Source organism: Mirounga leonina, unplaced genomic scaffold (genome assembly GCF_011800145.1).
Source record: "Mirounga leonina isolate KUSES-001 unplaced genomic scaffold, KU_Mleo_1.0 Mir_174, whole genome shotgun sequence".
NCBI classification, from domain to species: domain Eukaryota; kingdom Metazoa; phylum Chordata; class Mammalia; order Carnivora; family Phocidae; genus Mirounga; species Mirounga leonina.
In genome coordinates, this window is record NW_023270451.1 from 54,736,758 (window position 1) to 54,754,885 (window position 18,128).

Genomic DNA, 18,128 nt, shown 5'->3' on the forward strand with positions numbered 1-18,128 from the left:
AAAATCAAAGTAACCAGAGGTAATGCTATGTTCGATATCTACAAATTTAAATTGTTAAGAGGCTAATAAATTTTATTTTCATGTTTAGCTTTCAGTGTCTATCAAGAATGTTTCTAGAATTATTCAAGTTTAGCATTTTCAAGAGATTAATAAAGTATTACTTGATACTATAAATCTATTCTGGTACTAATATATATACACAATTTTAATACTACTTTTCATTAGATTATAATATTTACTTACATGCATATATATATATATATATATATATATATATATATATATATACACACACAACAAAATACTATTCATCCATAAAAAAGAATGAAATCCTGCCATTTGTTATAACATGCATGGACCTTGAGGCTATTATGCTAAGTGAAATAAGTCAGAGAAAGACAATCTAAGACAAATACTTATAGATGGAATCTAAGAAAAACTAAACTCATAGAAACAGAGATGTGACTGTGGTTGTCAGAGGTGGTGGTAGGGCTGGAATACAGAAATTGGGTGAAAAGTACAAACTTCCAGTTAGAAGATAAGTTAAGGGGATGAAAGGTACACCATGATGACTTTAGTTAACAACAATTGTATATTTCAAAGTTGCTGAAAGAATGGATCTTAAAAGTTCTCACCACAAGAAAAAAATTATAACTGTGAGGTGATGGATGTTAACCAAACTTGTAATCATTTCACAATATTTACATATATCAAGTCATGTTGTATACCTTAAACTTACACAGTGTTGTATCTCAATAAAACTGGAAAAATATCCATGTGCTTACTAAATAAATAAAATTTGTGCCTATGCATACATATATTACTAGTAGGCAGATTTTCATATCAACAATAAAATAATGGCAATTGGCTCCATTAATAATCTTCCATTATTCCTTGTGATTTTTTAATTAGTGGATACCAACTTCAAACAGTTTAAAATGGACTTTGTTATTTTGATTTTTTGTATTCCCATAAGAGTAATTATTACAACATTTAAGAAACAATTCTTTCTCATTTTTCCTGAACACAATCTATTATAGAACCATTAGTTTTCCAGATGTCCTTTAAAATTTTATGCTAGTTTTCTACCTTGTAATATTATAAATCTGTGTTTTTCAGCCTAATCTATTATCAGGAGAGCAAGCAAATGACCCACTACTTGTGGTAAATCATTACACTATTTTACATTATTAATACAGCTATCTAGGATGATGTTAATAATTGGGTTAGAAAAAGTATACTTACTCAGTTATAAATTCAGGGTTTGTAAAGCTGAGGTTGGTTAAATGACCTTCAAGTTTAGAAGACTCGTGGGTATTTAAGGCTGGAGTGGTCTTAGTGGTGAGTACAGCTCTTTTTTCATCTTTTTCAAGTGCTTTTCTCTTCCCACCATTTTGGAAATATTCTCTGCATACACTACAAGGCAAAATGAAATTATATTTTAAAACACTAGGTATACATATAAAATAAAGTGGAAAAACATTAGCCTTTATTAATCAAAATGGGAAACTTTCAATTATAAATTCTTATTTGAAAATGTCACAGAGAGGTAAGTTTGGGCACCCAGTAGCACTTTTAACTACCATACAACAAAGCATAATCATAGATTATATTTAATAAATAAAAAGTATGTTGGAGCACCTGGGTGGCACTGTTGGTTCAGTGTCTGACTTGGTTTTAGCTCAGGTGGTGATCTTAGGGTTGTGAGATCGGCCCTGTGTCAGGCTCCACGCTCAGCACAGAGTCTGCTTTGGATTCTCTCTCTCTCTCCCTCTCCCTCTGTCCCTCCCACTTGTGTGCTCTCTTTCTTAAAAAAAAAAAAAAAGTATGTTTTCAGGAATACAGAGTGCCTGTATATTTTGCTGAATTGTATTCTTAACTAAAACGTAAGTTCCTCCAGGAAAGCTTAGATAACTCTGCTGTTCAGTGACAGCATGAAAAAAGAACAGTCCCCATTACAGTTAATTCTGAGCCAGCTTAGCTGGTGGTAGACAGATATCCTAATAGTTGTTTCTTAGATCCCCCCTGGTTTATGAAAACAAAGTCAGGATGTCAACATATTAAGAATCATTAATCTTCTTATTTGATCTGAGCGAAGAGAATAAAAATCTAGTTCAGGTAAAAACGGTACTGTATCATACAGGTAAACGTCCAAAGAACAAAAGTTCGAAATGTAACAGTGGTTTTTTAACACCTGGAAATTATTCTTATCCATCAAGAGATCATTCCTGCTTGTCCCAATTCTTACACTATTAAAATGAAGATTTTTTTGAAGATGTATCATTTTAAGCTCATATAGTTTAGAACACATCAGGTCACTATCCAGAATCAGAAACTGATGATTGACATAACCTTATAAACAATTTCTTCATACCTAATACAATTTGAGACTGAATATAGTAGGGTACCATGCCTGGGTATATAATAGGACAACAAACATGAACCACAGAATCGACTCAAATATTTATTAGCTATTAAAGAAAGGAATCTTAAGGTAAAAAAAAAAAGACTAATGAGACCTAGCTCTGGCCCTTGAGCTTACACTGTAATAGGAGATACACATGTGAAAACAACTGATACAATTATCAAAGCTACTTAAAGTGTAGGAGAATGGAATCTAAACAAATTTTCTTTTTAGATCCTTAAAACACATTATTAGTACATAGAGCTCATATTTTGAACAAAGCTAGACTGTTTTTCTCCATAGACAAGGCTTGGTGAATTTCCAGAAACACATGGCAAGAGAAGAATTGAAGCATTAACTTAAAACTGGTTTCTGCAAGCAGAACTATGGTCTAAGGGAACAATGCCCATCTCTCCTCACACTGATAGGATAGTATTTGTTCAACCTTAGTTTTTCTTTTTCTTTTTTTTTTTTAAAGATTTTATTTATTTATTTGACAGAGAGAGACACAGCGAGAGAGGGAACACAAGCAGAGGGAGTGGGAGTGTGAGAGGGAGAAGCAGGCTTCCCGCGGAGCAGGGAGCCCGATGCGGGACTCGATCCCAGGACCCTGGGATCATGACCTGAGCGGAAGGCAGCCGCTTAACCGACTGAGCCACCCAGGCGCCCTCTTTTTCTTTTTTAAAAAATTTTTTTATTGTTATGTTAATCACCATACATTACATCATTAGTTTTAGATGTAGTGTTCCATGATTCATTGTTTGTGCATAACACCCAGTGCTCCATGTAGAATGTGCCCTCCTCAATACCCACCACCAGGCTAACCCATCCTCCCACTCCCCTCCCCTCCCCTCTAGAACCCTCAGTTTGTTTTTCAGAGTCCATCGTCTCTCATGGTTCGTCTCCCCCTCCGATTTCCCACCCTTCATTCTTCCCCTCCTGCTATCTTCTTTTTTTTTTTCCTTAACATATATTGCATTATTTGTTTCAGAGGTACAGATCTGAGATTCAACAGTCTTGCACAATTCACAGCACTTACCAGAGCCAACTTTAGTTTTTCTAAGTAACTACTATTAAGACTTCTTTAAAAAAAAAAAAAAAAAAAAAGACTTCTTTAATTTTTCCTATGTAGACTTAGTTTTAATTCTTGTATATAGGAGGTGAAACCCATTCATCATAAATCAAATATTTATTAAGTATTAAGAATAGAGAGCCCCCATGTGCCTGGCACATCTGTGATGTGAAAACAAATTCAAGAAGTCATTGCTGTCCTCAAGGAGTTCAGACTAGTGAAAGACACAATTATACAACAATAAAGAAAATAAAACTGATAAAGATAAAATACAATTGATAAACAACCCAATCAGTAATATATGCTGACTTTAAAAATATGACTAGGAATAAATCAGGCAAGGAAGAATGTTAGTTTGGGAGGTAAGTGCTTTCCTAGCAGAGAGAATAGCATGAGTAAAGGCACAGAAAATAAAAAGCATCGTGGATCCTGCAGAGATGGACATCCATTCAAGGTTATGTGAAATGTAAAGTGCTGAGCAGAAAACGGATGGATGGACTCACAAGTAAAAACGCCCTGAGGCCAACACAAATACAATGTGTGGGGGGGGAGGGTAGGTAACTAGATGACACTGGAGTGATAAGCAAGCTTCAGATCTGGCAAGACTCAAAGGCTGATTTAAAGATGTAGTCCTTAGACATCTAATCTAATGACAGAAAACCACTTACAGATTTCCTGTAGTGGGGCTAATTTCAAAAGTGTAGAATGGAGCTTTTTAATGTGATGGAAATATTCTGTATCTTGACAGTGGTGGTGGTTACAGAAGTGTAAACAATTGTCTATATCCACTGAATTGTACACTAGAATGGGTGCATTTTATTGTATATAATTAAACCTCAGTAAAGCTGATAAAAAATGTAGCTTTTATAACCTTAGAATGAATACTAAAAATAATGCCTCTACAATATATAACACTTCACTAAGGCATGAAACACAAGAGTAAAGAGCTTGCTTATCTTTCTCTTGGGTAGCACTATATACAATTGCTGATATTCAAGAATCCTTGAATTACAAAAATTGCAATTTTATATGGTTCAACATCATAGTTATCTAGAAACTTGGCAGCAAAATGCTTAAAGGGCTAGAATTCCAGATTCTCATAAAATAGCAGCCATCTAAATTCCAATCTCCCTACACATCTTCCACAGAATATACAGATCTTTCAGTGGAGCAAATAAAAGCACATACAGTTCATGCCTATGGCATAACTAGGAACCAGAATAGCACTTCATTTTACATGTAATTGGAAAATAAAAATCAGAGGCCAACTGAATTGGTTTTGGAGTCCCCCAAAGTAGAGCAGATGAGGACTCTATAAAAGAGGGTAAGATATGATAGGGTCTTAAAAGTGGCAAAAAACAGATTAACACCAGCTAAGATATACCATCCAAGAGAGGGGTCCAACTCTGAGTGGGGAAATTTTAAGAAAAGATTTGTGACATTGTGAACCAGAGCATTAACCACTGGAAGGTCAAAAGGACATTATACACAGACATATACAAGAAGCGTATGTCACCAAAAAGGAGAGCCTTGAAAAGACTGCTTCTGGGGTAGAAAAAGAGGCATCTTGAAAAAAGGAGTTATCTCTGGAGGCTTGGTGATAAAGGAAAAAAAATGAAGCAATTAAGGATAATGAGATGTTATAATCTACACATAGTAAAAAATCATATGTCAGACCAAAAGAGGACAATATTTATGAAGGGAACCATACTTTTGTATTTGTAGCAATCAAGCAAGGTTCTTTGGAATTAAAGAACAAAGTAAGCCACCCAAACCCCTATCTACCCAATTACAGACACTCCAACATAATAGACAAATACATAAAAGAAATGCTCAATGAACCTAGAAACCAGACAAGGTTCTATTAGAGGGAAAGAGAAAAATAATCAAAACTTTTCAGTGAATGAAAATTCTCAGAAACACAGAACCAAAAACAGCCATAAGAGAAAAAAACTAGCATTTCAATATTAATTACATATAATTAAGTAAGCATCTGCAGATATGAGAGAACATTTCAAATCTGAAATAAAACTGAGAACAAAAAGGAATAAATAATGGAGAGATATTCCATGAATATGGATAGGAAGATACAATACAGTCACAATGTCAGTTCTTCCCAAATTGATCTACTGATTCAATACATTCCCAATCAACATCAGAGCCAATTATTCTGTGGATACCAACAAACCAATTTTAAAGTTTATATGGAGAGGCAAAAGACCCAGAATAGCCAATACAATATTGAAGGAGAACAACAAAGTTGGAGGACTGACCACTATCTGACTTCCTATTACTTACGATAAGTTATAGTGATCAGAACGGTGTGGTATTGGTGAAAGAATGGGCAACTAGACCTATGGAACAAAAAAGCTCAGCAACAGACCCACACAAATACACTCAAGTGCCTGGGTGGGCTCAGTCGGTTAATGTGGCTGGCTCCCCGCTCAGTGGGGAGTCTGCTTTTCTCTCTCTTTCTGCCCCTCACCCCACTCATGCTCGCTGTCTCAAATAAATAAAATCTTAAAAAAAAAAAGGGCATCTAGGTGGTTCATTCCGTTAAGCAGTCGACTCTTGATTTCTGCTCAGGTCCTGGGATAAAGTCCAGTGCCCCCGGAAGCTGGCTTCAGGATTCTCTCTCTCCCTCTGCTCCCCTCCCCAGCTCACACATTCTCTCTCTCAAATAAATAAATAAATCTTTATGGGGTGCTTGGGTGGCTCAGTTGGTTAAGCGTCTGCCTTCGGCTCAGGTCATGATCTTGGGGTCCTAGGATTGAGCCCCGCGTCGGGCTCTCTGCTCGGTGGGGAGTTGGCTTCTCCCTCTCCCTCTGTGTACTCTCTCACTCTTGCTCTCTCTCAAGTAAATAAATATTTAAAATTTTTTTTAAATAAATGTTTTAAAAAACCTATACTCTAAATGAATGAATGAATGAATGAATGAATAAAATAAATAAAATGAGTGATGGGTATTAAGGAGGGCACCTGTTGTGAGGAGCACTGGGTGTTAAATTTAAGTGATGAATCACTAAATTCTACTCCTGCAACTAATATTACACTATATGTTAACTAACTAGAATTTAAATAAAAACTTGAAACAAAAAAAAGGAGAGAGCGAAAGAGGGAGAGGGAAGCTAGAGAATTTGCCTCAACTAAGTGCAATGATACACCTTAAATACTCAGGAATGGAAGTCTTGTGATTTCTGCAACTGACTCCCAAATAGTTCAGCAGAGAGTGAAGGGAAAAGGAGGAGGGGGTGGGGAGAAAATGGAAAGAGGATACAAAATAAGATTAAAGTAGAGAAACATTATTTTCAGAAGCTGAAGGAAAGAAAGTGTGAGTCAAGGATTTTTATCTAGCTAAGCTGTGCATTTTGTAACAAAACTATAGAAAAACAGCTTTTGGTATGTAAGAACTCAGGAAACATCATAGTTGCAAGCTGTTCTTAAAGCATTTACTGGAGGATGAATTTCATCCATGAGATGATTGAGAAATGTTGATGAAGAGACTGGTAATGAATAAAAAAGGGAAAGTTTATAATGGTGAAGACCACAATTTCCAAAGAAGATGTAATAGTTATGAATATTTATGTGCCATTTATCATAGCAGCCATCTTCACAAAGCAGAAACTCCATGAGATGCATGGAGAAATAGACACAACTAACAATAGGGAACCTTAAAACACGATTCAATCAAGTGAATGAGTATTAGGCAAGATTACAGAAGCCTGAAAGAGCAGAATAAAGTTTATCTTATCTACGTAACAAACTTTGCTCTCTAATAGAAAGCTTCTTTTCAAGCATGCATGGAATATTCATAAAAGTTACCATATACATGTATTATGTCATGAAGAAAACCACAGTAAGAGCCACAGAAAAAACAACACAGATGAAATCATCCAATCACAATGCAATAAAAGTATTCAGAAAACCTTAAAATACTATTGAACAACTCAAAAACAGACTGGAACAAATGGAAAGGTATATACCTTTTTCATGGACATGATGACTCAACATTACAAAGATGTCAGTTTTCTCCAGTTATTAAAAAATTTAATGTAAACCCAATAAAAATACAAACTTTTACAAATTTAGTTAGAACAGTTGGTTCTAAAATACATTAAAAAAAAGAAAAAAGGAGAGAAGAGGAAGAACCAAGAAAACCCTGAGAAAGAAGAGCAGGTGGTGGGGGTAGGGGGAAGATGTTATAGAATAACATGGATTAAATGATAGAGACAATGAAACGTAACAAAGTTATGTTTGGCATTATGTCATTATGTCATGCCAAATCACTGCAGGAACGGGGGACTTTTTCATAAATAATGTTTGGGAAATGGATAATTACTTGGGGGAAAAAGTTAGATCTATACTTCCCAAGGAATACCAGAATGAATTCCAAACAGGTCAGAGATCTAAATGTAAAAAATGGTATTATCCAAGTACTAGAAGAAAACTACTGAGTAAATGAGTAAACTGCTATTAGGAATTCTTATAGTCTGGGAATCAGGACAGCTTTTCTAAGACAACTGAATTCTGGAAGCAATGAAAGAGGTACATATCTCATTATGTAAAAACAATTCTTCTACATAGCAAAACAAAAACCTGTATGGCAAAAGATATAGACAGTCAAAGAAAAAGGGCATGTATCTGTAAATCATATAAAAAACTATGAAAAAAATCAAGAGAAAGGAACCAAAAAGCAATGGGAAAAAAGTATCCAAAACATAAACACATAATTCACAAAAAAAGGGCAAATAATTTTTAAATATATGAAAACAGACTAACCTTACTCACAAGAGAAAACAAAACCACACAGATACCAATTCCTACCTATCAAACTGGCAAACCTTTAAAAGGTAGGTGAGACTGTGAAGAAATAGGTATTCTTGTTTTTTGCTGTTAGAACTGCAAAATGATTTAACCTTATCTAAGGCTACCTCAGGTGATTTGACAATATCTAACAAAATCACAGATACATTTACTCTTTTACCCTGCAATTCCACATCCAGGAATCTACAAAGATAAAATGCCAAAAATTCAAAATGAATATGCACAAGGTTATCCACTACAGCACTATTTGTAACAGGAAAAACTTGTAAATAACTGACTAAAATCAGGAAGATTATCTATATACTTGTAATTGGTTAATTTATGTTGTCAACTTGACTGGGCTAAGGGGTACCTGGGCATCTGGTCAAACATTCTAAGTGTTTCTGTGAGGATGTTTCTGAATGAGATTAACATTTAAATTAGTAAACTGAGTAAAGCAGACAATCCTTCATAACAGGGGTGGGCCTCATCCAATCACTCTAAGGTCTGCATAGAACAAAAGGCTGACCCTCCCCAGAGTATGAAAGACTCCTGCCTGACTGCCTTAGCACGGGGACACTGAATTTTTCCTGCCTTCAGATCAAACTGAAACATCCACTCTTCCTAGGCCTCAAGGCTGCCAGCTTCAGGACTAGAACTACACCACTGGTTCTCCTGGGTCTCCAGCATGTCAACTCATTCTGCAGATCTTGGGATTTGTCAGCCTCCATAAACACGGAAGCCAATTCCCTGGAGAACCCTGACCAATACAATACCAAATAACGATCTCCATAAGATATTATTAAATAAAATAGAAAGGTATAAAGTGGAGTATATAACTTGTCCCACTTGAATACAAAGAACTGGTGGATATATGTGTATGTGAATTTGGTTAATTTTGAAAACAAAAAAACAAAAAACAAAAAACCCCCAAAAAACCAGGATAAAACAAATGAAGAAAAAGGATGGGAGCCTTTTCTGAATACAACTTTTTATAAAGTTTTGAGTTTTGAACCATGTAAGTGTTTTATATTCCCACAAATTAAAATAGGGGGAAAAACCCATAAAAATTAAAGTAAAGTGAACACAATCATATACAAAAGAACTGTTTCATGTAACTTTTAAACACAGGATCCTGATGTTTAGTGGGATATGTTCTAAAGACAAAAGAACTGCAAAGAAATTTTAAACTTCATCCAGTTTATTGTTAAAAGTAAAACTGGCACTGTAATTTTCAAACTACTTTATGTAAACTGTAGGACAAAGCAAATGTATTAATATTATTCAGAACTAAGTCCTTCAGCAGCAAATCTAGTACCCAGATCTTAATTTAATTTCTAAATGCCACTTTCCACTAAAAGAAAGTAGGGCCCTGTGAAGAAATAGTTTGATTCTAAGTCTTGGACAGCAGAAGTAAAGGCTCATTTTGTACTAGATAGTAAGAAAGTGCTCACAGGTGATGTTAGAACACAGAAGCCAGCTTTGAAGGGGCTTCCACCAGCTACATATGGAATAATTTGAACATTTTCCCCCCTCAAAAAAAAAAAAAAAAAAGACTGATGGAAAGACTGAATAAATAACAATGTAAGAGGCTACAGTGATATTCCAAAAATATAAAAAAATCCCCAAACCAAAAAACTTACTCATCACAATTTTAACTATTACACCAATTTCTTATTGAGAAAACTGCTAATTAAATAGGAAGAATTAGGTATCCGTGTATGTTTATTTTTACCTAGCCTTTCTAGAGAACATGTAGTCATTCCCTTTTCATAAAGAAAAGCTTTTATTTACAGAAAGCCAAACAATGCATAGAACGTTAGAATTCAAAAAATCATTTTGCAACCCCAAATGAAACAGTTTATTTAATAAACAGAAATAAACCTGTTAGCTGAAAGACTGTCAGGAGACAGGACTGATCCACAAGCCAAAATGTCACTCTGCATATTACTTGCTAATTGCAAAGGGAAAATATAAGGTTACAATGGAAGGATCAACCTAAACCAAATGGCAAAATTTAGTATCTCTCCTAGTAGAATAACCTGACGATAAGAACTTACTAATGTAATACAACAAGAAGTGTGCAGTTTTACCTAACAGATATCTTGGTAAAAATAATATAACCTGAATCAATAGTTTAGATCCAAATTTCAGATTATAAGAAATAAAGGAGATTGAAAAATAGTTAAATGGCTCCCTGAGAAAACAATCAAATAAATCCAAAATATAGTACACAAAGCTAATTTTGGATTAGGATACAAACACAACAAGCCCCTGGTTATGCTGTTACTAGGGGGAAAAAGAACTATACAATCTAAAAAACAATGCACTAAGAAGAAATCAAGAGAGCTGAAGATAAAAAAGATCTAAAGGAACTATAAAGAAAGGCCTAGATGAGAAGAGATCACAGGCACTTTGTTGAAAAGGTACATGGGCAGCAAAGGATCGTCTTCCATAGTAGAGGGATTTTGTTTGATTAAAGGGAAACCAGCTGAGCTTTTAATGGTTGCTTAGAATGGTGTGACTGACTGGAATCTTTAAGAAACCCAAATGCAGAGATTGTTCTCCCTGTTCTATTCCTGCATCCTCCCCACCCCCCATAGGTCTTGATTTTCGAATATGAAAAAGGCAGTGGGGCAGCACTAGAGGCATGGTGTGGGACTAAAAAGCACAGAAAATTCTTTGCAGTCTTCTGTAGGCTAAGGTCCCAGAGTCTTCCTAGAGGAATGTGCCTGTAATATACATTAAAACAGGACTCACCCTGAAAGCATTTGAAGCCAGAGATGAAATGAAACTATGTAATCCAGCTTCAACTCAGCTTAACCCCTGATGGATCAAAGTGTCAGTCTCCTAGCAGCCTGTCAGAGAGAGGAAAAAAAAAAAAAGCATGCCCTCTCTAGGGAAAACTAATATTTATGCCAGTCTCTTCAAAACACAATGTTAGTATATATATTTTTTTTAAAAATTACCAGACATATAATGAAGCAGGAAAATGATCCATAATAGCCAAAAGAAAAAACAGCCAAAAGAAGCAGATCTAGATAAAACATATATTGGAATAAGCAGACAAGGGTTTTAAAATAATTATCATAATTCTTTTTAATTCAGAAAAAGGTTAACTGAATAGAACTTCAAAAGAAAAGTTAAATCTCTAAAAGATAAGCCAAATAATTATTATACAAAAATTGAGAAAAATGGTATCTTGAAAATATCTCTCTTGGTAACTGATAGAGCAAAAAGCCAAAAAAAAAAAAAAAAAAAAAAAATCCCTAAGGACATACAGATATTTTGAACAGTACTATCAACCATCTTGAAACCAAGAACCACAAAACAGAGAATGTGGGATATTATACAAATAAACTGATATTTCTCTAAAAACTCAATATTATGGAAAACAAAAACAAGAACCTAAAGAAAGGTAACCACCAAATGCCATGCATGAGCCCTGATGGGATTTAGGAAAAGAAATTATATGGACATTTTGGGGACAATAAAAAAAAAAAATCTGAATTTTTGAACTAAAAATTTTACGAAATGAGAAAATTACTGTTAATTATCTTAATGTGATGATGATATTGTGGTTATGCAGAAGAATGTCCTTATTCTTAGGAGATGTGTGGGGATGAAAGTCATGTTATCTGCAATTTACTTGCAAATGGTTCAGGAAACAATGTGTTTCTCTGTATGTACAATGAGTTAGAAAAAGCAAATACCTTTGTATTGTGTTTTGTTTCTAGTTTTTAGTATTTCACACTATAAATCAAATTTTATTATTTTTTTGAAGGAAATCATATGTAGAATTCTTCAAGCTAAACAAAATCTTAGAATGGTAATGTCAGTAAGGCTTATCTCATATACCAAATTCCTATAATGTTTTAAGTATAATTAACTGGAAAGATACTTGTCAAACCCTTTTTAAAGCCCACTTTAGCTTTCAAATTACCACTGCTTTCTTAGAATTATCAACAGAGAAAGGAATTATATATAACACAAGTTAAAATTACAGATAAATCAAGTTTCAAAATTCAATATTGTTTTGAAGCCTTTTCCCTCAAGCTAGTTTTAAGTTTAAAGACATTATAAAACTCCTCGTGGATTACTTCCCATAGTAAGATTAGTTTACGATATTTTGCCACTGTTCTTTTTCAGCAGTCTGACCTAAATTCTTATGAATGTTCCTTTTCAGCGGTTTGACCTAAAAATGACCTCTTTCAGAACACGTGTAGATACAATAACTATTGATAAAAACTACAAATCTAAGGAAAAAAGAGAGTGAAGTGTGAGGCAGATTCATTATTCAAAGAAGGTACAAGCAAAAGCTCCTATGAGAACACCACCTATCAAAGTCCATTTAAGAAATAAAGTCTGAGAGCTTGGTTGGTGAATTTGAATACTAATTTTAAAAGCAGTGCTGCTAAAAGCCAAGAATGGTGGTCTTCAATAGTGATGGTGCTGATTTCCTGACTGGATTACATTTATTACTCTGTGTTATAAGGGAAATATTTAGTTCAGTAGTGTATCTCATTTTGCATTTCTTAGGTTGAGGGACGAAATGTATTTTTTGTGTAAGTCAGATTTAAAAACCATTTTCTCTCTAGAACCAAACAAAAAAAACACCAAACATTTTAATTCCAAGCATCCTATTTCCTACTATTCTGACTCCTTTCTTTAGTTCTCCAACTCCACAATTCTTGGGGTCCACAATCCATTGGTGGGTGATACCACCTTTTCACTCCCCCTCATCCAACTCATATTTATATATCATTATAAATCACCACAATATACACACCATCATTTCCCTTCCCCCTGAGTCATTATACTCATTTGAGCATTAATCTTATTATACTAATGTTCTGTCCATTCACTTTCTCACTCTCTAAAAAAATTGTTTCCCTTTAACTTTATACCTCGATTATTACATTAGCTTCCTAACTGATTTCCTTACTTACACCCTCCCTTCCTATAGTCTATCTTAACACAGCCATTAATTCTTAAGAATCCCTGACACATTATAAAAGGTTAATAAAATCCTGTTAATTTTCTTAAAACACCCAATGACTCATTCACACAGAATAAAAGCCAATGTCTTTACAATGGTTTCAAGACCCTACAAAATCTAGCTGTTCATTATCTTATTCTCTACCACTCCTCTTCCCCTCATATTTTGCTCTAGCCACGTTGGTCTCCTTACTGTTTCAGAAACATCCCAGCATAATCTGTACCTAAAGGCCTTCGGACTTCTTAGGCCTTTTCTCTCACTTTTTTTTTTTCGCATTTTTTTATACATATTACTTCAGTGAGGCCTATCCTGTCTACCCTACTTAAAATCGTTTTATTTTTCTTTGCTTCATTTTTCTCATGGCACTTACTATATCTGACCTAGTATACATTTAACTTATATATTGTTTCTTGCCTCTAACCCCCACTAGCATGTAAGCTCAAAGAGAGCAAGGATTTTGGTTGATTATTGTATTCCCAGTGCCTATGATGTGATTAGTACACAGTAGACAATCATTAAAAATTATTTATTAAATGAATAAAATAACTAAATTAAATATATTTTTTTCTCTGGATTATTTGTTGAATGAGTGAAATATGCATTATTACATAACTTTTAAATGATATTAAAACAGAAATTGTGGATAAAGTAACTACAATGAAATATAAATCAGAAGTTATAACTTTATTATCCACACAGAAAGATAATACCTTGTTTTCTGGGAATTCATTTTTATTAATTTTTTATTTACTTTTTTAGAGAGAGAGAGAGAATGAGAGAGAGAGAGGAGGGGCAAAGGCAGAAGGAGAGAGAGAATCCTAAGCAGACTCCATGCCCAGTGCAGAGCCCCAGGACTCTCTCTCACAACCCTGAGGTCATGACCTGAGCCCAAATCAAAAGTCCATTGCTTAAGGGACTGAGCCACCCAGCCACCCCTGGGAATTCATTTTTAAATTCAGTCAATATACATATCCATTCTTTTCATTTTACCACCTTGAGAGAACTGACCAGCAGTATTTCATTTTCTGGTATCTTAAATGTTAGAATTTGTACTATGAATTTATACTATGATAAAATAAACATTCTCCAAAATAAATTTAAGTGCTGCAGTACTCTGAGTTATACATCCAAAATTCAGGATTTTAACACTTTTAAGATGTTTTCAAATTTTACATTGTAGAAACATATTCACTTTTACTTGAATCCAAATATGGATAACTATGAAATGAAATTTCTATAACTTTTTAATGAAGAGTTAAAACTCATATTTTAAATGTATTGGTGTTTAAATATATTAAATGCATTTAAAGCTATACTTTATTTATTTTTAAAGCTATACTTTTAAAAAGTTGAAACAAAATTTAGTTATGTCCAAGAAAAACATTTGATTAAAAAGAGATGAATGATATAAACCTAGTGGAAAGTGAAGCAAGGGGGAAAAGTTATTTAAAAGACATAATCTGTTTTAAAACAGTCCTATTTTGGTACAGTGAATTATACAAAGCATTATTTGGATTTAAGAGTTTAAACAATACATTAGAAACCAAAAATGTTAGTTCATAAAAACACTCACCTACAACACCATTCAATACGACCTTCGCCCTCACAAGTTTTTGCCCAATGGTTATCTGCCAAATTTTTCATTGCAACAGCATATTCACAAAGTGTTTCCTCATCCTCACAATGTTCTCGCCAGATCTTATCAAAATCTCCCACTAAAAGGGAAAAAAATGAATTAAGTTAACTTCACTTAAAAATGGCTTTTAAAAGTTTATTTCTGCATAACCTAAAATTACTTAAAATTGAGAAAAGCAAAATCATGAAATCAAATTTCATGAAGCTTAAATTTTTTTAATTTTAAAAGCTCCTTTATGCAAATGATGCATCATTTTAACTATGATGATTTGATAATCAAATAAATTTCACCATTTTAAACAGATCGATTTGTGAAACTGAATGGAACTAATAAACATAAGTAGACATAAGTGTGAGTTATCAGTTTATAAACCAAAAACACACAGATAGAGAACAATTATGGCTGGGCATTCAAGCATTAATTATCCTGCTACCCTTGGGCAATATGACCTTGCAGCACAGAGTAAAGTTACTTAAGCCTGCTTCTTGCCTATTATTTTCTTGGATCTCTACATACAATCTCCTATATTAAAAAGGGGTTGATAGGTGAGATGGTAACATAAATTAGCAAGCAAGCTAAATATTTTTATTTACTCATTGGACATGCTCTCGGCATACTGTACTTCAAAAAATTATAATCCTAGGGCAAAAATACTGCTAGAGAAATTACCTCGGAAGCCTCTCCAAACTTTTAAGTCTTTATAAAATGTTCTGAATAAAAATTATAAGCTGACTATATTATCTGGCCACGACATTTTTAAAAACATTAAATCAGTCACCACTTTTAATATGAAATCTGAAAGAGCGGGGTGTGTTCTGATAAAGAATGGAATGAGAATGCTATGGCCAAATAAATGACATTAACATAATTGTAAAGGTAAAAGAATAAACAAAAGGATAAACAAAAATTATCATGGTAGCCTCACTCAATGTCCTAAATCATAAGATTAGGTTTTCTTGCCTTATGTTCAAATGTAGGCAATTGTTTGGTGATAGAATAAACTTAAAAACATAAAATAAAACAGAAATTCTCTCCCCAGGTGAGACTATTAGATTCTAGCATTTAAGAGGTGTATTTGGTTTTGTTTTTTTTTTTAACACAGAAAAAGAATTATAACAGTTCAAATTATCAAGACTTACTTATTCAAAATTTGAAAAACCTTATTATTGTAGGCAGAGAGTCCAACAAGGACTGTGTTGAAAATCAGAATACTAGCCCTTTAGTCTGACTAAATTAAGAAACAGCAATAAAGATACATACGTGCCCTCACACACAGTATATATCACAGTCTCAATCTTGGCCTGAATACTGACTGTAAACCCAAAAGGGATGAAGGGTTCTCTTTTGGGGGGTTATGTATTTATACAACAATATTTTCATTAACCAGTAATATTTGTGTAGTGACAGCTCTCAATTTGTTATAGAGTGGACTGCAAAAACCATCCACTAAAACAACCAGGCAAATGTATTTCCGAAATTCTCAAAGAAAAACTCCTCAGTTTTAGCAACATCTTTCAGATATAGTTATTTACCAAATCTCTAAATAGAACTACAGGAAGTAAAGTCTTTGAAAAAAATATTTTGATTAATGATACATTAATAAACCTATGTGTTCCTAACACTCTTCCTGACTATTCATCAGACCTGGTATCAAAGGGTTCATTAAGATATAGTATCATTTTATTATTTTTTTTATTTTTTATTTTTTAAAGATTTTATTTATTTATTTGACAGAGAGAGACACAGCGAGAGAGGGAACACAAGCAGGGGGAGTGGGAGAGGGAGAAGCAGGCTTCCCGCAGAGCAGGGAGCCTGATGTGGGACTCGATCCCAGGACCCTGGGATCATGACCTGAGCCGAAGGCAGTCGCTTAACCGACTGAGCCACCCAGGCGCCCAAGGTATAGTATCATTTTAAAGGTGCTTTATCTTTTATTAAGATAGATATCTTCAATTCTAAAAGGCCTTTTGTTTGAACTTCTAAGTTTCACTGTCCTATATAATATGTAAAATAAATACATAAAATTACTACATCTGTTGGTAATAAGAATCATTCAAACAAAAGCTGTATGGGAAAAGCTATGTTTAACATATTTAAAAAGATTTCCTTTCTGTAAGGCATTTTAGCTTAGATTCTACAGAAGATACAACATAAGACAAAGACCTGGGTATAAGTAGTTTGTTTGGGAGCGAATCCTAGGAAACAGGAGTGAGGGAGTGGGGAGAATGAGCCAAGGCAGGAAAAAATGCTAATACAAAGGTGCATTATTGAGTTTGCTGCTGTGGGCGAGAGAAGCGAGAGAAGCGTATAAATGCCTCTGGAATTGTGCACCTAAAAAACAGGAGGCTGGAACATTTTATGCATCAGCTACAATCCCCAATTAACTGAGAGTTGTTGAGAACCTGTACTTCTAGTTTGCACTTAAGACACTGAGTAAGGGACATCCTTAGCGGGCTCCAGCAGTGCTGAAGAACAGTGGAAAGCAGAAAAGAAAGCAGCACTCATTTAAAGTGTGACTTTGTTAGGGCTGGGTGCCTCTGAGCTCACAGTGTTTGTCCATCACAGCTGAAGACCAAGGGTAAGTTATGTGGGGCACCAAATACATCTACTACAACTCTATCACTGTATACTGTGAAATTCAATTCACTCTAGAATTAACTAGAGTTGCAAAGGCAATTGTATATATACAAAGATAACTGTATATATACAGAAACCTACTGCCCTTCAGCTTTTAAGAAGACCTGTAGTTTTTCACATTCAACAAAATTTTGTGTACATACTATCAATTTCTTGTAGAGTTTTAAAGCTTACTATCTGCTCCACTGAAGTTTTGAGGAAGGATTCAAATTTCGTCAGTAAAGCCTATTTAACTCAAACTGTTTGCAGAAAACTTCCAACTTAATGTCTTTGCTAACATTTAAGTCTCGCAACTCTCCCCAGGTATGCTGATACTGAAACTGACGTGTGATTAGTAAAGTGTAGTACACTTATAATAGAGACTAAACAATGTAACTGTATATATCTTTCATTCTTTCAATGGATTTGTTGGGGGGAAAAATACTCTATGTCAAATGCTACCCAGAATAACAAAGTTAATGAGCTAACACTGGCATCAAAGAAAGGGAAGAAGATATGTCATAAAATGTGGTGGATGCTATAAGGTATGAACCTGATTATGTTCCCTATGTTCTCTATAAGGCTTCCTGGACCCAGA

General features: G+C 34.2%; 1 protein-coding gene across 1 annotated transcript in view; it reads right to left on the reverse strand.

Annotated features, from left to right (window-relative positions):
- Nucleotides 1-18,128, reverse strand: part of BMT2 (base methyltransferase of 25S rRNA 2 homolog) — a 95,225-nt gene that overhangs the window by 62,130 nt on the left and 14,967 nt on the right. Inside the window, exons 2-3 of the mRNA XM_035020955.1 lie at nt 14,852-14,993; nt 1,246-1,416 (exon numbers count right to left, since the gene is read on the reverse strand). Of these exons, the coding sequence (XP_034876846.1) occupies nt 1,246-1,416; nt 14,852-14,993 (313 nt within the window). The remainder of the gene's footprint in view (nt 1-1,245; nt 1,417-14,851; nt 14,994-18,128) is intronic.